This window comes from Rhinopithecus bieti, unplaced genomic scaffold (assembly GCF_001698545.2).
Source record: "Rhinopithecus bieti isolate Rb0 unplaced genomic scaffold, ASM169854v2 scaffold_10132, whole genome shotgun sequence".
Taxonomy (NCBI): Eukaryota; Metazoa; Chordata; class Mammalia; order Primates; family Cercopithecidae; genus Rhinopithecus; species Rhinopithecus bieti.
Genome location: NW_016806330.1, coordinates 736976 through 762593, shown reverse-complemented (window position 1 = coordinate 762593; position 25618 = coordinate 736976). Strand labels below are relative to the sequence as shown.

Sequence of the window (25618 nt, the reverse complement as noted above, 5' to 3'; positions counted from 1 at the left end):
CTTTGTAATATTCTCTTTTGGGTGTCCAACTCAGCATCATACAAGATATACTGGATATAGAATGACAAGGATCTGATCAGCTGTGTAAATGCCCAGGTGTCTCTGTGAGTATTGTACATCATTCTATGAACTACAGAGCAAATGCAGATGGCTTCTTAGTTTTGTTCCTGTCAAGTATGTTAACTGCTCCTCACTTCCTCCACACCTGTCATTCTCTGGCTTGCATCCAGTAGGGGAATTTGAGAAAAATAAAACCAATGTTAACTGTAAACTGAGGCAAACATGAAGTAATACTATCTCCAAGAAACAATTACACATTTCATTTCAGCATAAATTGGAACAAGTTTGGTGGATTATCTACTTGTTTGGATTATGCACACATTTTGAGCTGGTGGCACATACTCTATCCAGGATTCCTCATCATCTAGATCCTGGAAGAACTGGAACAAGGCATAGGCCTCTTTCAGTTTTTCATGGTGTGCAGCTGCCAAGTCTTGGACATTCAGGAAACGCTTGTTGACACTATCTTTTTTCTCCGTAATCTGATCAACGTTGAAAGTCCCGCTGGAGAGCAAATCTTCAGCCAATGTATTCAGGTCCTTGAGTGCATCCTAGAAAGTCTCAGGATACTCAGTGAATAGTATAGTACAGGCATTACTCAGATCCTACAATTTAACAATAGCTGGTCTGGCTCAAAGATTGGGCCAAATGGATAACTTTTAAAGATATGGAATTTGATTATGTGTTATACATGTTAGCATATGTTCAGGTTGGAGAAGGGCCATATGTGAGAGCAATAGAGTTAGCATTACTACATTACTCAAACTGTATATTTAGCCTGTGTCCTGTTTGTCCTTCTGATGTTTTCAGTATTTGCCTTCTCTCCCCAACTAAAAAAGAAAATCGGCTGTGTGCGGTGGCTCATGCCTGTAATCCCAGCACTTTGGGAGGCCAAGGCAGGTGGATCAAGAGGTCAGGAGTTCAAGACCAGCATGGCCAACATGGTGAAACCCCGTCCCTACTAAAAATACAAAAATTAGCTGAGCATGTTGGCGCATGCCTGTAATCCCTGCTACTCGGGAGGCTGAGGCAGGAGAATTGCTTGAACTGGTACCAAAAAAAAAAAAAAAAGGAAAATCTTGGCAGGCAATCATTTGTTCCCATACAAGACTGTCTTATGCTGACTTTGACAGCCACAGATTGATTGATTTGACAGTACCAACTTTGGCAGCCACAGATTGATTGATTCAATATTCAGCAGGAGCTACTCTATGGGCAACATTCTTAGCTGCCCATTGAACACACCTACCTCTTCTGTGTCTCCTCCTATTCTAACCCAGCCCCCTAGTGATGTCATAGGAGACATCACCAAGTCCAAAGGCCTTTGACCTCCTTGCTTTTCTGTATCTGTATTATCAAGTAAAACCGATAATTATACAATTCTTTAGTATAAAATTAACAACTGTCAGTATTTTTATCACTGCTCTCAGGACAAATTTTTGGTTGCTGTTAGGATGCAACTGGAATCCTTGACAGGATTTCCAGAGTGTATGTATAGTTCAACTTCATTTCACATGCCCCCGTCTAATTTTTTGTTTGTAATTCTATAAACTTCCACTTTCTTTCGAAGACCAGATCAAATATATAGCTGGAAAGATAATTGGCTTATATGTATGCATCAGTAAAAGATAAAAAAAAGGTAGTTTTTAGGGTCCACTTTCTGGAATCTTAGAGTCTATAGTTTAGTGATAATTGATTATCAGTGACAGTTTTAATGGCTTCACAGCCCATTAATTTTACCTCGTTAAAATGACTGCTGGTTGAGAACACTAAGAACAATTTTGCAAGGCTGTGTTTTCAAATGGTCTCCTAAGATGGGAGGGAGAAAAGCCAGAAATATTTCTATTCTGCCCAGAGGAATGGTATGCCAGCACTACTTACCTCTCGAGCCAACATCTCTGTCTCCAATAGCTGATGCTTCTTGAGTAGGTTTCCTGCTGAAGCCAAGTCCCTGGCCTGATCTTTCATGGCCAGCAATGTCTCTGCCTGGAAATAGAGAAATAAGCAATAAAGCTGCCAGGTGAAACTGCCTTTAAGGAAAATAAGATCAGCTGCTATGTCTCCAAACTTTTCCCAGGAAAGGTCAAGGAAATTGCCCATGTAGATATTCATTTGTCTGACAAGTATGTGTTAAACTCTTTTGCCTCTACTGTTTCCAGGTGCAATTACCTCTGAGAGCCAGAACTCAAAGTCCTGGATGCTTGTGTTGAACCTCTGTTGACGACTGGCCTCATTGAGCTTCTGCCCTTTGTCATTTGTTTTCTCAAGCAGATAATCCCAATGTTCCTCCAGCTGTTCCAGTTGCTCCTAACCCAAGGACAGTGAGGAGTCATTACCATCTTTAGGATCCTGGGCCTTGTGACTACTTGAGAGAATAATGTAGGAAGGTTGTGAAGGCAGTAACTAGCCAAAATTTGCTAATACTTGAATATCATACATTTCAAACCAGTTATACTTAATCTGGGAAAACAATAGGAGTTGTTGGACAAAACAGAAAGTTCGAAAAAAGGGTCCTGTGTTGAGTAAAGAGACTGACACACAAATGCCAAAAATCTATTGACAGAAGGGATAGAAAATGTAAAACAAGCATGATAAGACTTTGGAATTAAGCCTAGAGCTTTCTTAGAGTTCCAGGTACTGAGTATGATGGGAGTGACAAGGTCTGGGCATCACTCCTTTTCTCCTCCTTTGTGCAACAATCAGAGGGAAGATTGTTCTTCTGTGATATGGTCACAGAACATATTTTGTATCTCTACTCATGGAACATTGAAAGAGTAAATGATTCCTTCTCATGTGCCTTTGTAGCCCAAAACTCATCCTGAGCTTTACCTTCATGGCCTCTTCATCGCAATCACACGTGCTACGCTCAATCAGGGAGCACCCCAGGTTGATGGTGGCATCCACCTGGTCAGCTCGTCCATAGACTTCATTTGCAAAGGCCTGGTGCTTCAGGTATTTCCTCTGAAGGGAAACAAACAGACATTATATTATATTTTTATTTATGGAGACAAGATAAGGTGAATTATATTTAAAAGGAAGGGCTAATATTTCTATCACAACTGAGGTGATGGTGACTTCTGAGGAACCTGCTCCAAATCAGACTCTGAAGTCTCTGAGAGCAGGCATGGTAACCTCAACAGTCAGAAAGGGTGATGACTATCCAACCAAAAAGCTCAGAATGGTGAAATTTTCCAAGATTCCTATTTTGAACTTGCCTGAATGTTAGTGGGGTCTTTGTAGGATTCATCACAGGCTGTGGGCAGCATCTCACTGATCCATTCTTCCAGCTCCTCAAGATCACGGTAGAATTGTTTTAGGTCGGCTTGGTCTCCAAGCTTTGTCTGCTCAGCAGTCAGTTGTGCTTTGAGAGCCTTCCATCTAGAGGATGGAGCCAAATCACTCTATGCCCTCCTCCACCCTTCCCATGCTCTGATTCCATATCCATAAATCTTCCCATTTGCCAACATGCCTCTTTTCTTCTCACACAGTCTTATTATTTTCAGATATAAAATGCAGTGGTAAAGCCAGTTAATTTCTAAGGTATCTTTCATGTCTTTCATTCCATAAATGTAAGTCAGAAAGTCTGCATAGGTGTCAAGGTAGTTTTAGGCACCTAGAAATGACAGGAAGTCAGAGTATTCCCCCATCTCAGTGCTAGCAAAGAGGTCAGTTTGCTACATCTTCCTGTAGTACATAAAACAATCACTCAGGCCTGACCTGTCTAGTACACGTTGGAGCCGAGTAGCAATCTCTTCTTTGGCATAGTGTTCATCAGCAATGAGGCGCTCAGCAAAATGTTCTAGGTCAGTGATCTTCCCTTCCTAAAAAGGAAAAGGAAAGAGCCCAGATGCCTGGAGATTAGGCCCTTGGTGCAATGCCAGACTTCCTCCTAGAAAAGAATAAAGGTATTATCCTTTGTGGATTCAGAAGATATACTCAGGGTCAAACAATAAATGCCTTACAGGGAGGTGGGTTTCAACTTAACAGGTGGAGAAACATCTAATAATGTTTCTACTTGTGTGGTACTGAGTTCCCTAAAGAACAGACACTTCTCATGACCATTGTAGAGGGTGGATCCTGTATTGAGTGAGACGCTGAAATACTATATAAAGTCATTTTTAATCCTAAAAGTCAGAGTTTAGAATGCTGGATTTAAAGTAAGAGAGTCCACTTGCTGCATGTGACTTGGGTGAAACAATGTCAAGTGTCAGGCTGCCCTGCCTGCCTCAGTTTTCCTGTAAGAAGCAAACAGGAATCAGGGCAGGGCATGGTGGCTCACACCTGTAATCTCAGCACTTTGGGAGGCCGAGGTGTGTAGATCACTTGAGGTCAGGAGTTCGAGACCAGCCTGGCTAACATGGTGAAACCCTGTCTCTGCTAAAAGTACAAAAATTAGCTGGGCATGGTGGTGGGTGTCTGTAATCCCAGCTATTCAGGAGGCTGAGGCAGGAGAATCACTTGAACCTGGGAGGCAGAGGTTGCAGTCAGCCAAGATCATACCACTGCACTCCATCCTGGGTGACAGAATGAGACTCCATCTCAAAAAAAAAAAATGCAAATCAAAATGTTTGTAAATTATAAAACCAGACAAATGTATAGGATTTCTGTTATTACTACTATGGATTATTATATTAACTCCTTTACTAGTCATTATTACCTGGGCAGTGATTGCTTTGTGCAAATCATCCTGTTTCTTCTTCAAGGCCTCCAGACTGTTTAAGGAATCTTTGTCATCTGACCTCAGGGCATTCTCACGTGCCACCATCCAGCTCTCAGCTTGATCACAGTTCCCTTGGAACATCTACGAGGAATTAAATGAGAGGGGTATGGTGTCGTCCAGGTGGTGTGAAGGAAATGATGTTACACCTTTCATGATTGTGACACAAAGGGTTTTGCAAGGAGTACTTAGCATCTTCCAAGACACACTCATGTGACAAATCTTAGCTGTACTGGAACTTTTCCTCTTTCCCAAACATACACTTTATGTTTATGTATAAGCTACTCCAATTCCTGGGGTGCTGTTTCCTAGTTCTTAAACCTTGTTAATACTGTCTGATCATTTCCTTAAGACTCTGTGAAATGTTATCCTTCAGGGTAGCCTGTGACACAACCGCTCATTTCCCCCAAAAGCTTTAATCACTTCTTGTTCTTTAGCCTCAAAGCACTCAAACGTTTTGTTTTATTAATAATCATCTCACCGCACTAGTAAAATCTGTCTATATGTCTAATTTCACTATTTAAGAAATGGGAAACTATCTTACTAATCTTTGTGGCACTCTGAGCCTCCACAGGATAGAATCCCAACAAAAATCAGACAACCAATTCTTCAACCAATCAACAAATGATAATCAACTCACCTCATGTTCAGGACTGATCACCATTTTATTCGACTCTTCTAACAGGAAAGAGCGGAGAATATGACAATGATCAGTATTGAAAGCATAGTACAATGCTAGGTGTTTAAGAGATGAGCTCCCTTTGTGTTTATAATGTGGAAAGTCTAGTGAACTGAGCCTGTAATGACCATATAAAATTGCATAGAAGAAAAGACTACTGAACCCGCTTAACAATTGGGAAATTTGCTGTACCTGCAACTCCAGGCACTGGTCTAGGATCTTCTTGCGTTGTTCCCAAGCCTTCTCCAAATCATCTCTCTCTAGCCTGACAGCTTGAAGCTTTTTTTCAATTTCAGGGCTAGCACGGTGCCCACTGTCTATAAGTTCTGCACCAAAGTCCTCTAAGGCCTGGAAGGTGGGAGCCTCTGCCTCCATGTCAGCACGGTGCTCCTTTGGGCAAAAGGGGGAAGAAATCAGTGAGGCCAACTCCGTTGGAAATTTTAAAATTAGTAGAGGTTTCAGGTGAAGTGATCAGTGGCTATGGCTTTTGTAGTTATACCTGATGTTTCTCCAGCAAGATCTCTATGCCAGTTAAGTCTTCGGCCAGCTCCTGTGATGATACCATGCCACCAATGCTGCTGATCCAATTCTGCAGATCCCTAGATAAATAGACACATTGGAATCGACAAGAAAACCTTGCAACTTGCTACAGTGCTGTTTGTCCTATAGTTTTCCATTCTCCAGAAAACATTTCCAGAATAACATTTTTTTATCTGGCTTTATATGGTTTGCTGTTTTTATTTTATCACTTAATGATAACAATCCCTTGTATTTGAAAGCCTCTTCACTTTTATTACTTTTATCAATTCTTGCAGTAATCCTGCAGAGATTCTGGGAATTTTTTGTTTTCATTATGGAGATAAAGAAGTCAGCTTAGAAAAGATAATTAATTTGCCCATGTGATATAACTAAAAGCAGACCTCTTCAATAGAACCCAGACCTCTGGAATCCTGGACTGTTATATATTTCATTACTTCTGTTGGTTACTGTTCCTTTTAAGTGGTTTCTAGGGTTTGAAGATACATCTTATTATAGAGTCTGAAAGAAATTATGTCTTTCCTCTTACTTTTATTCTCAAGAAGATCTAGCACATATTTTGGCCAACATACACATACACACACAGGCCTCCACAGTGCTGATTAAATCAAGGTCTATTTCCCTACCCTTTCAGTAGTCAGGAAATTAGACAAGTAAAACTAAGGTCTATCTTCTTAAAAGGCAAATTTTAACCATGCATTAACTTTAAAGCATATATAATGGATAAATTAAGCATCTCATAAAGAACGTCATTACTCTTGTTTGCTCAATAGGAACCCTTAGCTCTAGGAAAAGAGAGGTCTCTTCTTTTGTAAATTCATTTATTCAAGCAACTAAGTTTTATTGGGTGCTTAGTAAGTACCAAACATTGTGAGAAAGGTGTATCTGTGCCTTCTAGGAATTCACACTTTAGGTTAAGAACGGAAAACAAAAACAAAAACAAAAAACAGAGCATAAGCACTAATAGCAATTAAAAAACAAAACTGAAAGCAAAAGTGTCATATGGGGTAAAATAAGATATTAATGTTGTTCAGGGGCTGGGAACACTACTTTGAAATACTGAGGAGTACAGCTTCACAAAGGGAAGGAAGCACCATTGGAATGGGTGTGAGTGCTATGTATTTAAACTGTGTCAAAAACTATAGCTTTCCAGTGCTGAACTGAGGAGGGGATTTCCAAGAGGAACTACATTCATTTGCCAAAATTTGCCTCCTTTTTTCTTGAAAAGCATTGCATTGAGAGCTACAGCTTCCTGGACCCTCAACTCTAATGCTCCTCCCAGCGAACTGATGTGATGGAGCCGAACGTGGGAACTGTTCCACAAACTATATGTTTGTGAGGTGAATTTTGGATTGTGATAATGTCTACACTTCAGTAAGATATTCATAATTCTCTGGAATTTGGTCCCAGTAGTTTTAAGTTTATCTCTTACTACTTCTCCTACCACCCAAACATGTTCTTATTCTTATTCTTCTTTTCTTATGATTATGTCTTTGTTTGCACAGTTCAGTCTACATGATTTGTTTTCTCTTCTGTTAAAATTTTGATTGATAAGGTATAATAAAATGTTATGTTATCTGCAGTGCATCATCTCTTCTACCCAACTCTGAATTCCCACTGCTGTTTGTTACAATGTGTGTTTTGGGCTTCATTATGTTCTATTATAGTTATTTGTATTCAACAGAATACTGAATACAGTAGAAGACTGAATACTACTCTCTCCTCAGTAGAACAAAACTCTAAAACCCCACAACATAGTACTTTATATACAGTATACATTTACAGAAGCTTACTGAATTGGCCTAGATGGCTTCAGATTCTTTCAAACTTTGTATTTTATTGCTTCAAGTTTCAAACCTGAAACTTTTACACCTTGCAAGAGGTAAGACTTGAACGTAGTGGTGCCCTCCAAACTCAGCAGTAAACAGCATCTGCACCCAGACCACTCCTAGACAGTCTACTTAGAGGCCAGACATGGACATTACCCACCCCACTCTACCTGGCCTTGCTGAGGAACAGGTAGAATTTCTGGGCCTCATTTAGGCTCTCCTTACGATCCTTTGTGCGCCCCTGCAGGTCTTCCCAGGCCTCATTCAACTCCATTTTCTGTCTCTGCAGGTCCTCAGTGGCATCTGGATGGGACTCACTGAGCCGCTCTGCTGTCTCCCCCAATATGGTCACCTGGGGAGGTACAATAGCTCTGATAATCAGCCTAGAGACACACCTGAATCTTAGCAAAAGGAGACTCCTAGGTCCCAGTATTCAGCTTCTCAAATAGACATCAGAGATGTACAAGTATGTCTTAATACTTTATAAAATAATATCAACCTTTTAGTCCACATAACTCCCTAAGGTAGTTACAATCAGCATTACCATACTTCTTTTAAAATAAGAGGGTTGTGGGGAAGAGTGGTTAAGTGACTCTGCTGGTTAGTGGCAACCTCAATTAGGAAACCCAAGGGTCTTGATTCTTCATGCGAGGAGCTTCTTTTTGCTCTGCATGATAATGCCAAGCCTCTGAGTATATCTGTCAAGCTTCAGAGTACACTTTTGGGTTGAAACAGAATTAAACAACTCATTCAATTCCTTGCTAAGGGAAACATGCACCATGCTCAGGCATTGGCCTGATCATCCTGGATATGGACATTTGCTATTTCTCCTGAGCTACTTGCCTCTACCTAGCTCACCCAAGATCTGGTCACTTGTAACCTACCAAAGAGGCAAGGGGATATAGGGTGCTCACTCAGACAGCAAGAGTTGAACAAGTTTTTCCCCATGTTAAAGGTCATGGGGCATACCCTTTTCATGGTCTTGCCTTAGGGACAGTGTACAAACACAAATATGAAACAAAGAGAAATATAAGTATAAGAGACTGAGAAAGAGGACCAAAGAAGAGGGCATCGGTATAGGGCTAAATATAAAGTGGAAAGTGTTGGAAAAGCTTTGAAGGACCTCTCTCACCTTATCTCCCAGGGGTACGAGGTCCCTTTCAAAGCCCTCATGCCGTCGCTGAAGAGCCTGAACACTGAACAGATCTGAGCCAGGGTCTGCAGCACTGAGGGCCTGGAACTTCTTCTCAATTTGCTCCTTTGTGTCATCTGCTTCTCTGGTATACAAGAGAGTAGAGAGTTCAAAAGTAAGGATATGTACCAGAGGCAGGCTAGTGGGGCTCACAAGAAAGTTATCATCACTTCCACTCACCACCCTCACATGCCCCATCCCCTACCCCCAACCCCTACCAATTATCATCATTCTTTTTTATGTGCTAGAAACTTAGGCTCGTTTAATCTTCACAACTCCAAGAAGCATAGTTACTATTACCATTCCCATTATATAGACCAGAAAACTGAGGACTAAAGAGGATAAGTATTTTCTCAAGATTATATCACTGCTGAATGGCGGAGCCTAAGCTTGAACCAGGCCATCTGACGGCAGTCACATGCTTAACTATCATATTGCATAGCTTTCTATCTTAAGCGTTCTGAACACACAGACCTGTCTGAGTCTGTTTTTCCTTCCCTGCATCATCAAAAATACATTTATACACAATGAAGGTGTTTGGTTTCTGTTTTGTTTGTTTGTTTACTTGTTTGTATGTGCCTTTGTGTTTCTTAGTTTGAAAATCAAATAAGAAAAATGTTGAATGAGCTGTAAGTCAATGTGATGTCTGTTGTCCTCTACTATTGGCTTCTAGTTCAGAAATGTAATTACTTAAACTTCTTGTTTCAACTTCAGGTTTCTTTCTTTCTGTTTTGATTTTAAAGACAGGGATCTCACTCTGTTGCAATAAGCTGGAGTGCAATGGTGTGTTCAAGGCTCACTGCAGCCTCAGCCTCCTGGGCTCAAGTGATCCTCCCAGCTCAACCTCCCAAGTAGCTGGGACTGCAGGCCTGTGGCACCACACTGGGCTAATTTTTCATTTTTTATTTTTTTGTAGAGACAATGTCTTGCTTTGTTGCTCAGGTTGGTCTACAACTCTCAGCCTAAAGCAATCCTCCTGCCTCAGCCACCCAAAGTGCTGGGATTACAGCTATGAGCCATTGCACTCAGCCTAAGTTTTATTCATTTTCATGGAAACATATACGGACTACTAATTGTGTTCCAAGGCCCAAGCCTAGGCATTAGAAAATTGAAGTTGGTTGTCTGGGAGTATCCTGTTTGCGAAGTGAGAATTATACTACTAAAAAGCCTAATTTTCTACTGGCACATTATCTCCATCTCAGGAAGAAAGATTATATTAATATCTACGGTTCCACCATAGTAATAGACTTAGAAGTTTTGTGAGTGGGTTGTAAAGCAGCACTGCTTTTTAGAGTTAAAATTCTTACCTGTGAAACACCTCAACAGCATGGGCACTGCCCAGCAGCTGCCGCTGTTCATCTGCAAGCCTCTGCAAGGAACCCCAGCGGGCATTCAGTTCCTAAAAGAGGCAAAAACATCAGACTTGAGACGGAGAACTAACTCACATGGCTCAGTGGTGTCTGAAGATAAGACAAGATTTCAATCATAATTGTTCTAATGTTATTTTCTTCAGAAATTGCATAGCTTTGCTCCTTTCTTGGACAGCTTGAGCTTGGGTCTCATTTTTGCCAGTGCCTCAGAGAAAGTGATTTCTTCTGAAGCTGATGTTAGAGGGTGAAACCATCAACTCTGAAGTAGTAATCAGTGCTTGCTGTTACAAAGACGACACAATAAACTCCAAAAACATGAGTGGAAAGTGTTGCCTTGGTAGTTAGAAGTGATCACATTTCTCTAAGACAAAGAAATCTGTATCCTGAATTGAATAAACCAGGTAGCCTCTTAAAGCCCTACTTTCTATAGGGGGTAAGTACATTGCTCCCCTTCGTATTTCTTCTCCCTCATATCCCATAACAACCACTATAAAAACAGGCAGAAAACTCATCCCCACTGACTTATGGCAATCCAGAGAACTAACTGAACATTTATTAATGTTCATTAGATCTTTTATAGAATCACAGATCCAGACTTGAATCAGGTCAAGAATGGCCTCTCCTCTATCTCTACTGACCTATATTCTCCTTCTTCAGCACATTGATCAGAACCTGTGTCTTCCAGTAAATCTTCTTAATCAACCTCTTCCCACTATCATAGCTTCTTTATCTGCATTTTCTTTGCATTCATGTAATTGAGTATCTCTTGTGTGTGTGACAGTGAAACGGAGGTGAGTACGTGTTGTAATTTAAGAATTTTAGGTCAGTTCGAATGTACATATTCTAAAATTGCAATACAAATTCAATTATATTATTGGGTGGACATGTAAGAAAAAAACTTTATGTTTAATTTGATATAGCCTGGTACAGAAGATTAAAAGGAGGTTTGGATATCATAATTTGGATATTGTGCTATCCAATATTTGCTTTTCAGGTATAGAAACTGAGGTTTTTAGAAATGAAGATACTTGTCTGAGGACAGAGTCAGACAAGAATAGAGCTATGATGTAAACCTAATTTAACTAATGTCCAGTGTAATATTACCTAAACCTCCTAATACTGCCTCTTAAAGCTACATCTTAATTTACGCTACCAATACTTTTGTCTCCTTTCCCACTCTATCCATGAAATGACAAATGTGAAGGCATGGAGGACACTCAATATATGTTAACAAATGAGCCTGCTTTAATTAAGTTAATTTAGACAACAAAAATACAGGGACTTTTTGGGCTATTGTCTTTGGCCTTTCCTATAGCCAATGCCATACTGCTGTTACCTTCTGCATGATCTAGTGGATCTGCAGAATATAAAGTTTCATGTTGAAGTGAAATGAGGACTCCCAAAGCCCAACCTGGTAGTGAGGAGGAATGGAGGGAGCCTTAGTTACCTGCCGGATTTGAGCTCCTTCTGGTGTGAGAAGTCCTTCAAATAGTAGATCATCAGCTACCTTGTTGATATCCCTTAGCCGAGGCTCATTGGTCTTCAAATCCTGAATGGGAAAATTCATCCAAAGCAGTATAAATCCCCTCATCAAGAATCTACCATACTTACCTGTCCATCTCTGCCCCTACTTGGGTAAATAGCAAAACATTGCTAACATCACCTGTAATACACACCAAGCTCCTCTCCTCCAATCCGCCACTGAGAAGAGTATCCTTAAAGATCTTGACACCTAGTGGCTATCCAAAACTTGTTAAACTATTATTTATCTGCAGTATGAAGTATAGCCATTTTTATAGATTTCTTAAAATCTCCCCTGGGTTAAGTTATGCCATTAGAGGGATTGATACCCAAGCTGTGTAACATCCTTTTCTACCAGTACAAACTCCAGCTTTATAGAATTTCTTTAACTGAGTCACTATCTGCCTGTATTATGAGATATTTGCAAGAAACAGCTCTAGGGAGTGCTCTCTCTCTCTCTCTCTCTCTCTCTCTCTCTCTCTCTCCCCCTCTGTGTGTGTGTGTGTGTGCTCTCTCTCCTCCCTCGTCCCGTGTGTGTGTCTGTGTGTGTGCATGTGTGTGTATGTGTTAAATCCCATGTGGAAGATATCAAAAGAAAAAGAAAGAAAAGAAGGAATGTACACTCACTGCTAGTTAAGATAATGGAAAAATATCCAAATGGAAGAAAGAATGCTGAAAGGGTTTTAGGTAGGCAAAAAATTAGAAATCGTTTGTCAGGTCAGGTTCTTCCTTTTTCCACCCCAAACTCTGCCCCGTAATTAAACTTTACACATGGTACAACAATACCTTATCCCAACCTGGGCATTGGAAACAAAGTATAGTATAGGGCAAGTTGTGAAGAATTCAGGAAGACCAGCATTCCAGGGAGGATTTTAGAGTGGCAGGCACTGAAGGCTGCAGTTAGGGTAACTAGTTTTCTCTGCATTTCCCTTCCAATTATTAACAACTACAATACCTAGAGGGAGAGCTGAGCCACAGAGCTGCCAATAGCTTTGGGGAGAATACATAACCAGTGCGAAATAAATTAAAAGATCATGTAGGATAAGCTGTGGAATCAAAGGAAATGATGTCTACCTTCAAAAAGGTGTCTGGAGAAGGTTCCTGTTTCTCACCTTTTGGAACTCATCAAACTTTTTCTGCAGCTCCCAAACATCATCTAGTTCCACCCCAGTGTTTTCTGCCTTTTTCTCTTGAATCCATTCCAGCATGTCTCCTGCCTCATAGGCCAATAAAAATTCATTGTAACGTTGCAATAGACGACGTCTGCGTTCTTCTGCCCAATCCAGGAGGGAGTGGTATCTGGATGGAGAAGTGGGAAAAGTGGAATAAAAGAAGGAGAAAATACTGAAGAGTAGAGGCTGAGTGACAAACAGAGAGAAACAAGGAACAAAAATGAAAGGGAAAACAAATCAAAAGCAAAAGAACAGTAGAAGAGAGGAGGAAATAAAGATAGAAGGAAAACAGCCTTGGGGACAAAAAGATAAACACATAGTATTGCATTTAAGAATAGTAAAAATGCCAGTGACCCAATTGTATGACTGGTAGCATTCCTTCCCCATTTCATAAAAGTGACATTTTTACATGGTAACTGACAACTGGATATGAAAAACCTGGCGTAGTAAACGAAGTTCATGTAGATGTCAGGAGAGTTTAACAACCTTGAAAGAATGTGGAGCAGGGAATCAGAAGAGCTCTGTGAAGTGTCTGACCTCAGGAAATTGATAGAATGATTCTGGGCTGGCCTTTCCTCAAAAAGAAACTGAAACATTTAAAGGATTCTAGGTTTACTTTCAATTCTTAAAATCTTCGAATTTTCTGTGGCATCTCGAATCTAACAGATGCAGGGTCATGAGAAGAAATGTCTTTGGCCAGAAATGTCTGGCCAAGTACTCCAGTTCTCCAGGCTCCAGAACTTACAGGTTCTCAATTTGCTCCTGGCGCTGGGCGATGTTGCCTGGCTCTTCTCGTCGCCGCTGTGGGAGCATCGGGAACTCATCGTGGGCCAGTCTTCTGACATAGACAGCTGGGACAAAGCCCTGATGATCATCAGCTTCCACCTTCCACCAGTCCTGAAGGGAGAGCAGATCCCCACTCCTTCATTAATTATTGGAAAAGCAACAAATGGGAGAGACTTCAATACTAAGTCTCTTGGCCCAGGCACAGGTTAATAGCAAAGATAAGCTAACCATGTCTAATGGGTAGCACATAATTTTCATATATGACCAAGAAATGAAATGAAGAACTGCATAGACAAGCCCCTGAAATCAAGTAATTTGATACATAATGTTAGACCCTTAACTTGGAGAGGTTTTCAAACACTCAGGACAGCTCTTTTAATGATGGGGCACTTTGTTCATGAGGAATTTACAAAAAACACATGGATCCAGGTTCTAGCTGGACTTCTTGGCAGTGGAGCGTCTGTGTAAGGGGATATTGCACAAAAGTTTCTTCTCCCCTATTCTTCTTGCAGAGGTCTGAAAAATGTGAATTGCTCTGACATTCATATACCTGAGTGTTATTTTATTTTTTTATTTTTGAACTGTTGCTACATCTACCAAAACTCTGAGGTTAATTTCGTCAAAAAATAATGAAGAGGCCTAGACAAAGAAAAAAGGGACTAGCACGCATTATTTGATAAGGAAACATCTGCTGCTCCAAAAATTTACTTGTCTTTGTAATAACTATAACCCAAACTATTTTCTTTTCTTCTTAAGAATTTTGTAGGTTAATTAGGTATTAGAGTATAAAAAAATTACTTCAGTTTTATGAAAATATATTTAAAATCTCAACCAGTATTTTATTATTGTTCTCCAAGGCACAAGATCCAAAGAAAATCAAGTTGACAAAAGACTCATCTTTCAGTAGGCTCCATCTAACCCCAGACATTGTTATTTTATCACTAGAAATACTGGCACAGAAGAGGAACAAGCAAAGAGGAAAAAAGAAAGGGACAGCTTAGCCCTTTAAATATATTACAGAATTTTCACTCATACTTTCTATATCTTTGGGCTGATTATATAACTTCAACTCTTTATGATTTTAACTGTCACACTGGGATTTTAATTCCAAAAGAAATGTGTAGGATCCTGCAAAATATCTACAGGAAAAATACTACTTAATCAGTTATAGTTATTCAAGAAATAAAATAATAAAATAAACAGTGGATGGTAAAAATTTGAATATCTGGCAAGATTGGGAGAGATGGTTCTGAAAGAACCACTTTTTGATGGAAACATTAGAAGGAAAAGTCACCTTATTGATGGAACTGAGCAGCGTTAAGACATCACCTTTCTTCATGGTGACCTCTCGGGGGCTGCGGGCCTGGAAGTCATATAAAGCCATGACCCTTTGTTCTCCAGCAGCTCCCTCCACTGGTGCAGCCTGTTGTTGCTGAACAAAAACAGGAAGCAGGTGTCAGTCACACACTGGAAATATCTCCCTGTACAGCCTACCAGGGGTGAGCAGTCCTTTGGGCTTCCCAGGAGAAAAGAGCCTCTGGCTGGAACCTCTTACATGGCTGCAGAGATTAAAGTATGTGGTCTTCAGACTGTTCCATTCTGACACTTGTCAGGGGACAGACAGGTTGGGAACTATAAACCCAAAGCAAGGAAGCAAATACATGATTTGTCAGAAACATATTAAATGCTCTAAGCCAACAGTACTTAAAATGGGAGGAATACATTTTAAGAAGTATACTCCCTTAAGAAGGCCCAAAAGGATTATACACATGAACATTTCAGAAAATTATTTGAGGAAGTGAAAGACCCGTTATCTGTCTTTCCCCTACAGGGAAAGGAGCTACACCTTTCCCTGTGCCTCCACTGACAATTCTTCCCATTTCTTCTGGCCTTTAAGTTACTATGTCAAGAGCTCTGGACCTTCTGTTTGAGAGATGAGTGGTCAGTACCACAGGAAAGGCCACAGAACTTTAAAAATTGAGAACATTAACTGAGATCATTACAAATATGTTGTGTCTCTGTTTAGTAAGCAGTCTGCATTCTAAGGTAGAATTTTCTCTGACTTTTACTTTCTGCCAATTTCATGTCTCTGAGAAATCAAGCAAAACATAAACCCTCTTCCTAAGGAATGACCCACCCCTTCCTCAAGTTGGAGTTGAATATGCACCTCCGCCGACAGAGCCCTCTGATTTCATCTCCTTTAGGTGACGTGTTTCCTCATACCACACAATGTATAAATCCATCTGTTTTTGTTTAGGCACCCACTGTGCAGAGCCTGGTGAAGGCACAGCATAGGAGGTGTGTAAATATACACTGATTTGACAGACTGAGTCTATGTCTTTTGTTTACTCTGAATGTGTGGGTTAACAACCTCTCATTAGAAAGAATTCCTTGAAGGTAAGAAGTGTGTCTTTTTTTTTTCTACCACTACCTACAGGAGACATTGTTACAACATTAATTTGATTCCAGTTCAATGAATCTTCATGACACCCCATTTTACCTTGTACCTGAGCCATTTCATATTCTCAACCAATTGCATCTTCCATTCTCACGTTCTTAACCAACTGCATTTTCCACAAAACTTGATTATTTTGTGCCTCAGTACATTTGCTGTCATGGTTGACTAGAAAACCTCTTATCCTCTTTCTCTGCACAGTAAACCACCCATCTGTTTTTCCTTAATAATTCAGATCAGGTGGTTTCCCTCAGTTATGAACATTTTCCTATTTTCCAGTACTGTTATTTCAAGAGAACACAAGAGTCCTTTTTTTGAGACTTTTTGTCCTGTTCATACATCCGTTATATGCACTTACTGTTAAATGTCTGGCCTCCTAATAGGCTGTAATTTTCCTGCAAATCAGGATGTTTTATTCATACTTGCATATAATAGACATTTAATACGGTTTGGCATTAAAAATTAAGAAACAAAAGAAGGGAATAAAGAAGAAAGATAAGAAGGAGAGATATAAATGAAGAAAAGTAAGAAAGAAAGAGGGTAGAAATATAAAAGGAAGGAAAGAGGAAAGCCAAAAATACATCAGTGAAGACATGATATCATTTATCAAAAAGTTCTTTTGGATGAAGTCTCCTTTGGATTAAATTGTAGATGCTACAGTTCCTGCATACCAGAGTCATAGAACTTAATGTTTTCTTTGTCATTGTTTTTGGGTTGTAGAAAGTAAAAAATCAGCAATAAAGACAATTTCTTTTTCTCTGTGGTAGGAAGTGTGATTCCTGTCATCACTGAGTTAGTCTTACCTGGCAGGCATCTGCCTGATTCTGTAGAGCTTTCATACTGTCTCCAAATGAATTGAGATCCAATAGAAAGGCCTCATGCTTCTTTAGGAGAGCCTGGATTCATTGATGGAAGATCATCAGAATGAATACAGGAGGAACACTATTATTTCAACTACTACTATTTTGGGTTATGCTTTTCGTCTTAAATCCTGGTAAAAGCTACTTTCCATCTATTATAAAGTCATTTTTAACCCTAAATTTGCAAGCATTAAGGAAATAGGAGTTAATAAATAAATTGTAATTTCAATATGTTTACTAAAATCAAAATTAACTCAAACTTGCAAAAGTATTTTTATCAAGACAGATTATAGCTGAAAAAGGATGCTGTTGATATTGTTACTTTACAAGATAAAGATGAGCGTAACTTAAAATGTGCATACCAATTACTTCTAGTGCCAAAAGTTTGTGAAATAGTATCCCAGCTTCCTATAAGACAATGAGCAAAACAAATAAATGGATAAAAAGTGTGATTATAACCTTTGAGGTTCTTCTTGCCCCAGCATATCTCAATGTATCTGTCCAAATTTATTTTAATAAAGTAATTAAGGTGTCTATGTCTTAAAACCATGATTAATCTATAAATGCTCAAGGTTCCTCTAGAAAGTTTAGGATGGGATTCTGACTATGACTCTGATCACACTTTTTTGATTTAGATAATCTCTAAAGAATGTATGAATCTCTGTGAGATGAGAAAAATGTAGCATATCTTTGGTGATTCCTGTCAAATCTGAGGGAGTCTCAGCAGATGAAGGCCAAAGGCGATCACTCTGGAAACCCCAAATAATCTGGCAGAATCTGTAGCTGTCCCACAACCTAAGCAAACCCTAAATTGACAATTTGGTTGCATTTGTTGAGGATTCACAATGTTAAACCCACCCCCACCTTACCCCAGCCGCTTCTTCATCAGCCCCATAGTTAGTATTGTCTACGATAGGCTCCTTCTCTCTGATCCATGTTTCTGCTTCATGCAGGTCAGCCAGGTACTGCTGGAACTGGACATTGGCTTCAAGATCATTTTGTCGCCTAGCAGCTCGAGCACGGAGAGACTCCATATTCTGATTCAAACTCTTGACCCTAGAGGCCACATCTTCTGCAGCAAAGTGTCCTATGGAGTAGTTATAGAAAAGGTGAGTATGATCCTCAGGAGTGTTTACCATTCTCTAATTCTTTTGGTATCTTGGAAAAGAGAAAAGAAGTGATAAAAATGGTACCTTATGTAGTCAACATTATATTTTTCTCGAGTTACCTGGGAATTGAAATATTCTGAGTGAGATTAAGTAACAGAAGTTACTAATGGGAGATATGCATCTGGTGGTGAATGGGTTGGTATTGTCTGACAAATACAGACTTGAAAACAGAATACTAATGTATGGGTGATGCTCAGAGTTTCAAAATCATGCCTTCTTTAGATGAAGCAGAAAAATCAGCTGATTTCCATTTCTTTCCATAAAGGAGTTATTATTATGAGAATTGTTCTTCCACCCTAAACAACTAGAAAACAGGAAAAGCTGTAAGATAAAATGATTTTCAGATAATGGATAGAGGACTGTGATTCCTGAGAGAAGGGAAATAAATGAGATATGTTCTATAATTGCCAAGCTTATGCCTTGGGAGGTTTCTGGGCTATAGGCCTGGGGAGCTAAACCAAATAGAACCACCAGTCACACTGAATTGAGGCCACAGAGATCAACGTTTGGGAAAGACAAGAGAACTAGAATTTGTGAGGTTGAGTGTTAAAGAGAAGGGTGTTACAGACAGATAGAACTTATCAGAGAAGTTCCCTAGAGTATTTGTCTGATTACTCACACGCACATATGTATAAGGAAATCCTGGACGGTGAGAAAAGAGTGACTTAAAAGCAGTGGCCAAATAACTTCTAGGCCTCAATTAAGAATGAAAATGGTTAACATTACCACCTATCAAAGTGGAAAAAATATTGTAATACATGATATAGGGTCCTCAGAAGAGTAACATATCAATATTATGCTCATCTCTAAATCAGTCCCTGAATAAAGGCTGCCGCAGGAGTACCATAACAAAACAGATCCAAGAAGCTCAACAATCACTGAGCTGAAGAAACAAGGAAAACCCTATCGAATAATCACATAATCAAATTATTTAATACCAGTGATAAAGAGAAAAGCTTTAAAACAGGTAGAGGGGGGAAAAAAGACATATTACATACAGAGGAGCAAAGATCATGATGACAGCAGACATCTTATCAGAAGCTTGCAAAGTCAGAAGACAAGGCAGCACGTCTTTAAAATACTGGAAGAAAGAAATTGTCAACTGAGAATTTTATATGTAGTGAAAATATATTTCAAAAAGGAAGGTAGAATAAAGACTTTTAGATGAACAGAAGTCTAGAGAATTTATGGATAGAAGACCTGCAGTATAAGGAATGTTAGAGGAAGTTCTTCAAGTAGAAGAAAAATAATACAAATGAAAATATTAACCTAAATAAAGAAATAAAGAACACTGGAAATGGGAAATATGAGGGTGAGTTTTTCTCATTTAATAATCTCATTCAAAACCAGTTGACTATCAAAGCAAAAATAATGACATTGAATTATAGAGTTTATAACATGTAAAAATATGTGACACCAATAGCACAAGGGTGAAAATAAAGGAAAGTATCCATTTAAGAATCTTATATTAAACATGAAATGCATAATATTATTTGAAATTAGACTATGATAGATTAAAAATCTATATTTTAATTCCTGGAATAGTGGCTCTCAAATTTGTGCTTTTGGGAGCCCTTTACAATTTTAAAAATTATTAAGGATGCAAAAAATCTTTTGCTTATTTAGTTAGACTCATTAATAGTTCCCATATCAGAAATCAAAACAAGAAGCTTTGAAAAAAAAGAATGTAGAAGTATATACTTCATTAGACAGAAGAGTGACATCATCACCCATCTGTAGGCTCTGGAAAACTCCATTCGATGCTTATAAAAGGATAAGTCTGTAAAAGGAAATAATAGTCTTAGCACTATTATGAAAATATATTAACTTTGTGAACCCACTAAAAGTGTGTCAGAGACCCCAAAAGGACTCCAAATCACAATGGCAAAATCACTGCACTATAAAAACATACACACACAAACACAAAACAGCAATTGTAGCTAATAGGCCAATCTGAAGATAAGATGGAATCACAATAAATACAAAATTGATCTAAAGGAGACATACAGTGATAGATAAAAAGAAAAAAAATATAGCAACATGCCAGATTTAAAATAAACCATACTGATAATTGCACTAAGTGTAAACTGTCTAAATATCACAATTAAAAAAGAAAAATTACCAGATTGAATAGAATAAAAACAAGGCCTGATTATATGCTATTTGTAAGAATCCCACTTTAAATATAAGAAACAGAGTACAAGCAAAAGATGGAGAAATATGCACCATGCAAAACTTATCAAAAGATAGCGTATGTGGCTTTCATTAAAGTCACAGTAGGTAGGCTTCAGAACAAAGAATTTCACCATGGATAAAGATTGATATTTCATAATGTGAAGATTTAACTTCATTGAAAAGATATAACAATCCTAAATGTATATGCATGTAATAACAGAGCTTCAAAATATATGAAACAAAACCTGATAGAACCAAAAAGAGAAGAAAACAAAATCCACAAGTATAGTTGAAGATTTAAAAAACAGGCGAATTTCTATAGTAACACAGATATTCCAAGCAAAAATTTGTTGGTTTGAATCACTCAGTTGGGATCTGAAGTTTTGCTCAGCAAACTGAATTTTAACCTAGACTTTTGAAAACTAGATATTGATTGGCATCAGTTGATTCTTCAATCAACAGAGGGAAAATCCCAACGTAATCTGCATTGCTTATACCATATCTGGCTTATGAGGTTCAGAACTGAACATCATACTTAAGCACCAGGAATTTCTGAATTGAATGAAAAGAATGAACAGAGGCATTGAAACTATATGAAGTGAGAAACTAAAGAAATGGAACAGTTTACTATAAAAATAGGTCAGCACTGCATAACTAAGATCTGCCTTCACAGATCTGGAAGCTCCTATATGGAAAAGAGACCTGATTTAATTCACAGTGCTTTGTAAATTAGATTCTGAATTCTGGAACTTCTACAGAGAAGTCTATTAATGATTAGGGTAAAGACATTTTACTTTAATAATTTTTGTTTTACAAACAAATAGTGGTTCACAGGATTAGAATATTCCTGTTATTGAAATATACAAACAAAACCATATGCCCATTTGTCAGAAATGCCAAAAGAGAATTAAATGGGAAAATGGGTCAGATATTTTTAAATTCCCTTGAAACCCTAAGAGAGTACAAACTTCTTCCCAGAGGTCTGGTCTGGTGATGTTTTGGCCAACTGAATCTCAATCATACATACCTTCCTCTACCATTTTGTTTCCCCTTTCTGTTATCACTTGAATGCGTGGTTCATGGCTGGCAATGTTCTCCAGGATGACTTTGTGCCTATTCAGAAGCTTTTTGGAAGCAATCAAGTCCTTTCCTGCAGAAGAAAGGAATTTCAAAGTTTGGGATTATCCTGGTGTATGGAAGTAGCATACCTCACTCTTTTAGAACTCTTGGACCCACAGTTCTTCCGTTTGAAGTTCTAACCATTGAGTAAGATTCTTTAAATTTTTATCATCTGTCTGAATTCACTCCACTTATCTTTGTTCTTACCCTAACCTCTTTTTATTAATAAATTTCAATTCACTATTATATCACAGATAATGAAAACATCACTATTTTTGTTGAAAGATGGGTAGGAAGGCAAGTAACTTCTTAGTTCAAATGTCCAATATTATGCACGCAATTGTCTTTCAGCACATTGTGATGTACAAGGAAGGAACTTCTACTTGCTAATTTCTATGGACATCAGAAAGTTTTAAATCTTCTATGCGTAAGTTTTCTCATCATGAAAAGGCACAGTGTAACTGGTTTGAAGATCTATTTTAATCACTAGAAATAACTTACAAAAGTGCCTCATTGATTGCATAGCATTAACAAGCAAACAATAAATACTACTTACTATGAATTTCCTTCATCTTCTAAGATCCCAAAATCCTGCTGTCTGCTTTATCCTCCCTGTATCCTAACCATGCTTTGTCTCTTTCTCCTCTAAACTTTCTTTCTTACTACTTCCCATTCAAAATATACTCTCTAGAAACTTTCTATGCCTTTCCAATAAGCCTCAGGCTTTTTTCTTCCAAGAAGTTTTCCCAGACTAACCCTTTCATTATCCTCATTGTCTAGCCTTTCATAGATGTTTCCAAAATATGCATACTAAGTTGCACTGTATTTGCCCACACATTTTTCTGTGCCTCATTACAAGTGTACTGGCTTTGACACTGGTGAACTAGCAACTTCTGAAAGAAAGGACAATATGTGCTTTATTTGCTACTTTTAAAATTTTGTTATTTTATTCTGCTATTGTCAGAATAAAAAGCTCATACAATTTATAAGAAGGGGCCAACTACAACCTAAACACAAACACTTAGTATCTCAGACATTAACCGTGACTGTTCAAAGAACTTCACAGTTTTAGAGCAAGCAACAAAATGCTGAGCACTCTGGCTCTTCCCAGGGGCCCTAAATTCATGGCTTTGCTCATGTCTAGTTTTAGGAGGTGTATTTTTTAATATAATTTTAAAAAATCTTTTTATGAAGGACTGGACAAATTTTCATGAGTGTGAGAAGAAACAGCTAAGAGCAAGTTTTTTAGGCTCCAACTACTGTACCTCAGATCTCTCAATCTATAGACCGTGGTCCTTTCCTAATGGCTAAGCCTGCTCAGGCTGTACTAACCAAGGTAGGTGGAAGTAGCTGAGGGTTCAGTCTCCTGGATCCAGGCCTCCTCATCCTCTGTGTCTCTACAAATCAGCTGCAGATGGAGGAGGTCTAAGAGCTTCTTCTTTCGGGTGGCCAGTGGCTCTTTCAGAGCTTCAAATTGGCATACCAAGGACTCTTGCCTTGCCTTTATGTCCTTAGAATCAGGATGGCCTATTTTTTCAAAATATGCAGCCAGTTCTGTAAGGGTATTCACCTGATCCTAAGGGAGAAATAGAATGAATCTCAAGAAATCCCATCATTTAGTAGGAAGTGATAGGAGGTTGTCATGGTGGAAACGGGTACATTGGAAAATCAGTTCCCATAGGCACTGTGTTCTGATCTCTAATTAAATCAGTGAAATGGAGTTGGAGGGGTTGCTACATTGAGGACCACCACATCAGGTGAGGGCTATTCATAGGAAAGTAGTTCTCAAAACATATTTTAGAAACTTCAAAATCTTTATAGAATGCTTCAAGGAAATTAGAAAAATTAGAACTGCAGAGTTTGAGTGTTTAAGAGTATTGATAAACTGGGCCCCAAGGAAAAAAGCTGGAAGTGTTTTTCTATCTCAGTTCACCTTCTGTATTCTTTCTCTCTCTTTAAAATGATCTATAACTGCAAATAAATGGAAATTTCTCAGACTTAAGTTTGTTGCATAGCAGAAAGATTACCTATGAGATGAAATGTGATATTATAAAAAATTCTCAGAAGTTCAGAAAGATAAATTTAACGGATTGCCTTGCCACCAGCTAGTTGTCCTCGTTTGAGCCATATCTGAGAAAGGAGGGATACAGAAACAGGATTTTGAAGTCTCTTCCCAGAAATAAAATTTTAGTTGTATACCTATATGGTGAAATAGATACAATAGGTACATTACATTTTTATTAGTGAGGTAAACTATACGTGGCCTGGCAGACACAGTACCAGGATATTTATTTGCTTGTTTTTCTCGTTTGTTCATTGGGTATAAGAGTGGCACATATGCAAGTTCATAGTCCTGATTCTGTTGTTAATTTTTGCTGTAACATTGGGAAAGTCGCTTCACTTCTATGGGTTCCAATTTTCCTTATTTAAAAAAAAAAAGTAGGATCTAAAATATTTTTAAGCTTTGAATCACAGAATACCCGGACAGGAAAAGACAACTTTATCCTAAACCTTATTTTATAGGTGAGGATAGTGAGGATACTGAGATGCAAAAAGTGAAATGACCTATCAGAAATCACATAACTAGTAAGCCACAAGAATGTATACGCAACCCAGATTTCTCAATTGAGAGAAGAGTTTATGTTTAGAAAAGTCAATAAAGCCTTACATCAACCATGAGGTTCTAACCAAAGACACGGAGCACCCAGCACCCCTGGCTAGACTGGAGGAGCTTTGGGGAAAAGGCAGTTGGTTTACTAAAAATTTTGAATTTTTACCTTGGGTTCTTTGCTCTTTTGCTCTCTGAATAATAATAATTACTTATTACTTAATAATGAGTGTGCTCAGAGCATATACACCCATTGCTTATGGCTGACCAAAGAGCTAACAACAAACCTGACGAGCAGCCACAGCCGACTCCAGGAGGCCATGTTTCCTGAGTCGATTCTGCACGTCGGCCAGGCCTTTCCCATAATCCTCAGAGGTGACTTGCAACTCTACATCCTCCAGCCAGCGCTGCAAATCTTCTGCATTATTTTCAAATTGCAACTGCTGGTTGGCCTCATCCAACTGGGTCACTGGGAGAAGACATCAGGTAGAAGACATTAGGTACTATAACTATTCCTCTTACACTATAATATACCTTCCTCCAATTAAAGGATCAATATAATATTTTAATATTGCAAAGAGGAAAATATAACTGTCTCACATGGCTCACAAAAAGTCATCTTAAACTTGTAGAATTCTGATAATATTTGTTTCTGAATATAGTAATGTTCTCAAAAGAAAAATAAATAAGAAGTTATATTGCCTGATAAGGTATAGTTTTGCTGTGTCAGATTTTAACCATCTTAGGTGTTTCCTTATGTGATTTTTACTCTCTATCCAGACTTCCTTTTCAAGGAAATTCAAATCCAAACACTCTATTTTCTAGGAGAAGCATAAGGGTTTGGTTCAGTTTTAAATTGGTAAGCTTCTTTTTACAAAATTATTTCACTGAACTTTACTTTCCCCCTTTAGTGCCTGTCTTTCATTACCAATTGTTCCCCACTATTTTATCTTCCAGAAAATGTCTTTATTTGCACTCTGCTCAGATCAATTCTGTACTATGATCTTATTGCAATTATTTGCATTATTTCTGCAAAGCAATTGCCGTATCTCCCGATGGTGAAGAGTAGCAGTGATATATTGTCATAGGCAAGTTTGATTTTGTCTTTCTAAACCAAAAATAAGGATGGCATCCAAAAAAAATTGCTATGACATATTTATTATGTAATAAAGGAAAAGTTATGTTTATAGATGATGTTTATAACAAAGGGCACACTAATAGAAAACTCATTATTTGTGTTAATTACTAAAAATTGATTAATTTTCCAAAGTAAGGGGTAAAATGTAAGTGAAGACTCTCCAAGAAGACATGTAGGATTGTTTTAAGAGCTTATAGCAGAACCTAAACACTTTCAAATAGGTTTAAAAAG

General features: G+C 38.4%; 1 protein-coding gene across 2 annotated transcripts in view; it reads right to left on the bottom strand.

Moving 5' to 3' along the window:
• SPTA1 (spectrin alpha, erythrocytic 1) overlaps positions 1–25618 on the bottom strand; it is a 75544-nt gene that overhangs the window by 30774 nt on the left and 19152 nt on the right. For both annotated transcript variants that reach the window (XM_017875530.1, XM_017875531.1), the window contains exons 16-36: positions 24537–24718; positions 22974–23217; positions 21550–21672; positions 18048–18265; positions 17122–17214; positions 15158–15295; positions 13823–13974; positions 13018–13204; positions 11832–11933; positions 10322–10413; positions 8955–9099; positions 7993–8174; positions 5956–6055; positions 5649–5846; positions 4718–4861; positions 3778–3881; positions 3276–3438; positions 2890–3021; positions 2230–2367; positions 1942–2046; positions 403–611 (exon numbers count right to left, since the gene is read on the bottom strand). In XM_017875530.1, coding sequence (XP_017731019.1) covers positions 403–611; positions 1942–2046; positions 2230–2367; positions 2890–3021; positions 3276–3438; positions 3778–3881; positions 4718–4861; positions 5649–5846; positions 5956–6055; positions 7993–8174; positions 8955–9099; positions 10322–10413; positions 11832–11933; positions 13018–13204; positions 13823–13974; positions 15158–15295; positions 17122–17214; positions 18048–18265; positions 21550–21672; positions 22974–23217; positions 24537–24718 — 3151 coding nt within the window. The remainder of the gene's footprint in view (positions 1–402; positions 612–1941; positions 2047–2229; positions 2368–2889; positions 3022–3275; positions 3439–3777; positions 3882–4717; positions 4862–5648; positions 5847–5955; positions 6056–7992; positions 8175–8954; positions 9100–10321; positions 10414–11831; positions 11934–13017; positions 13205–13822; positions 13975–15157; positions 15296–17121; positions 17215–18047; positions 18266–21549; positions 21673–22973; positions 23218–24536; positions 24719–25618) is intronic.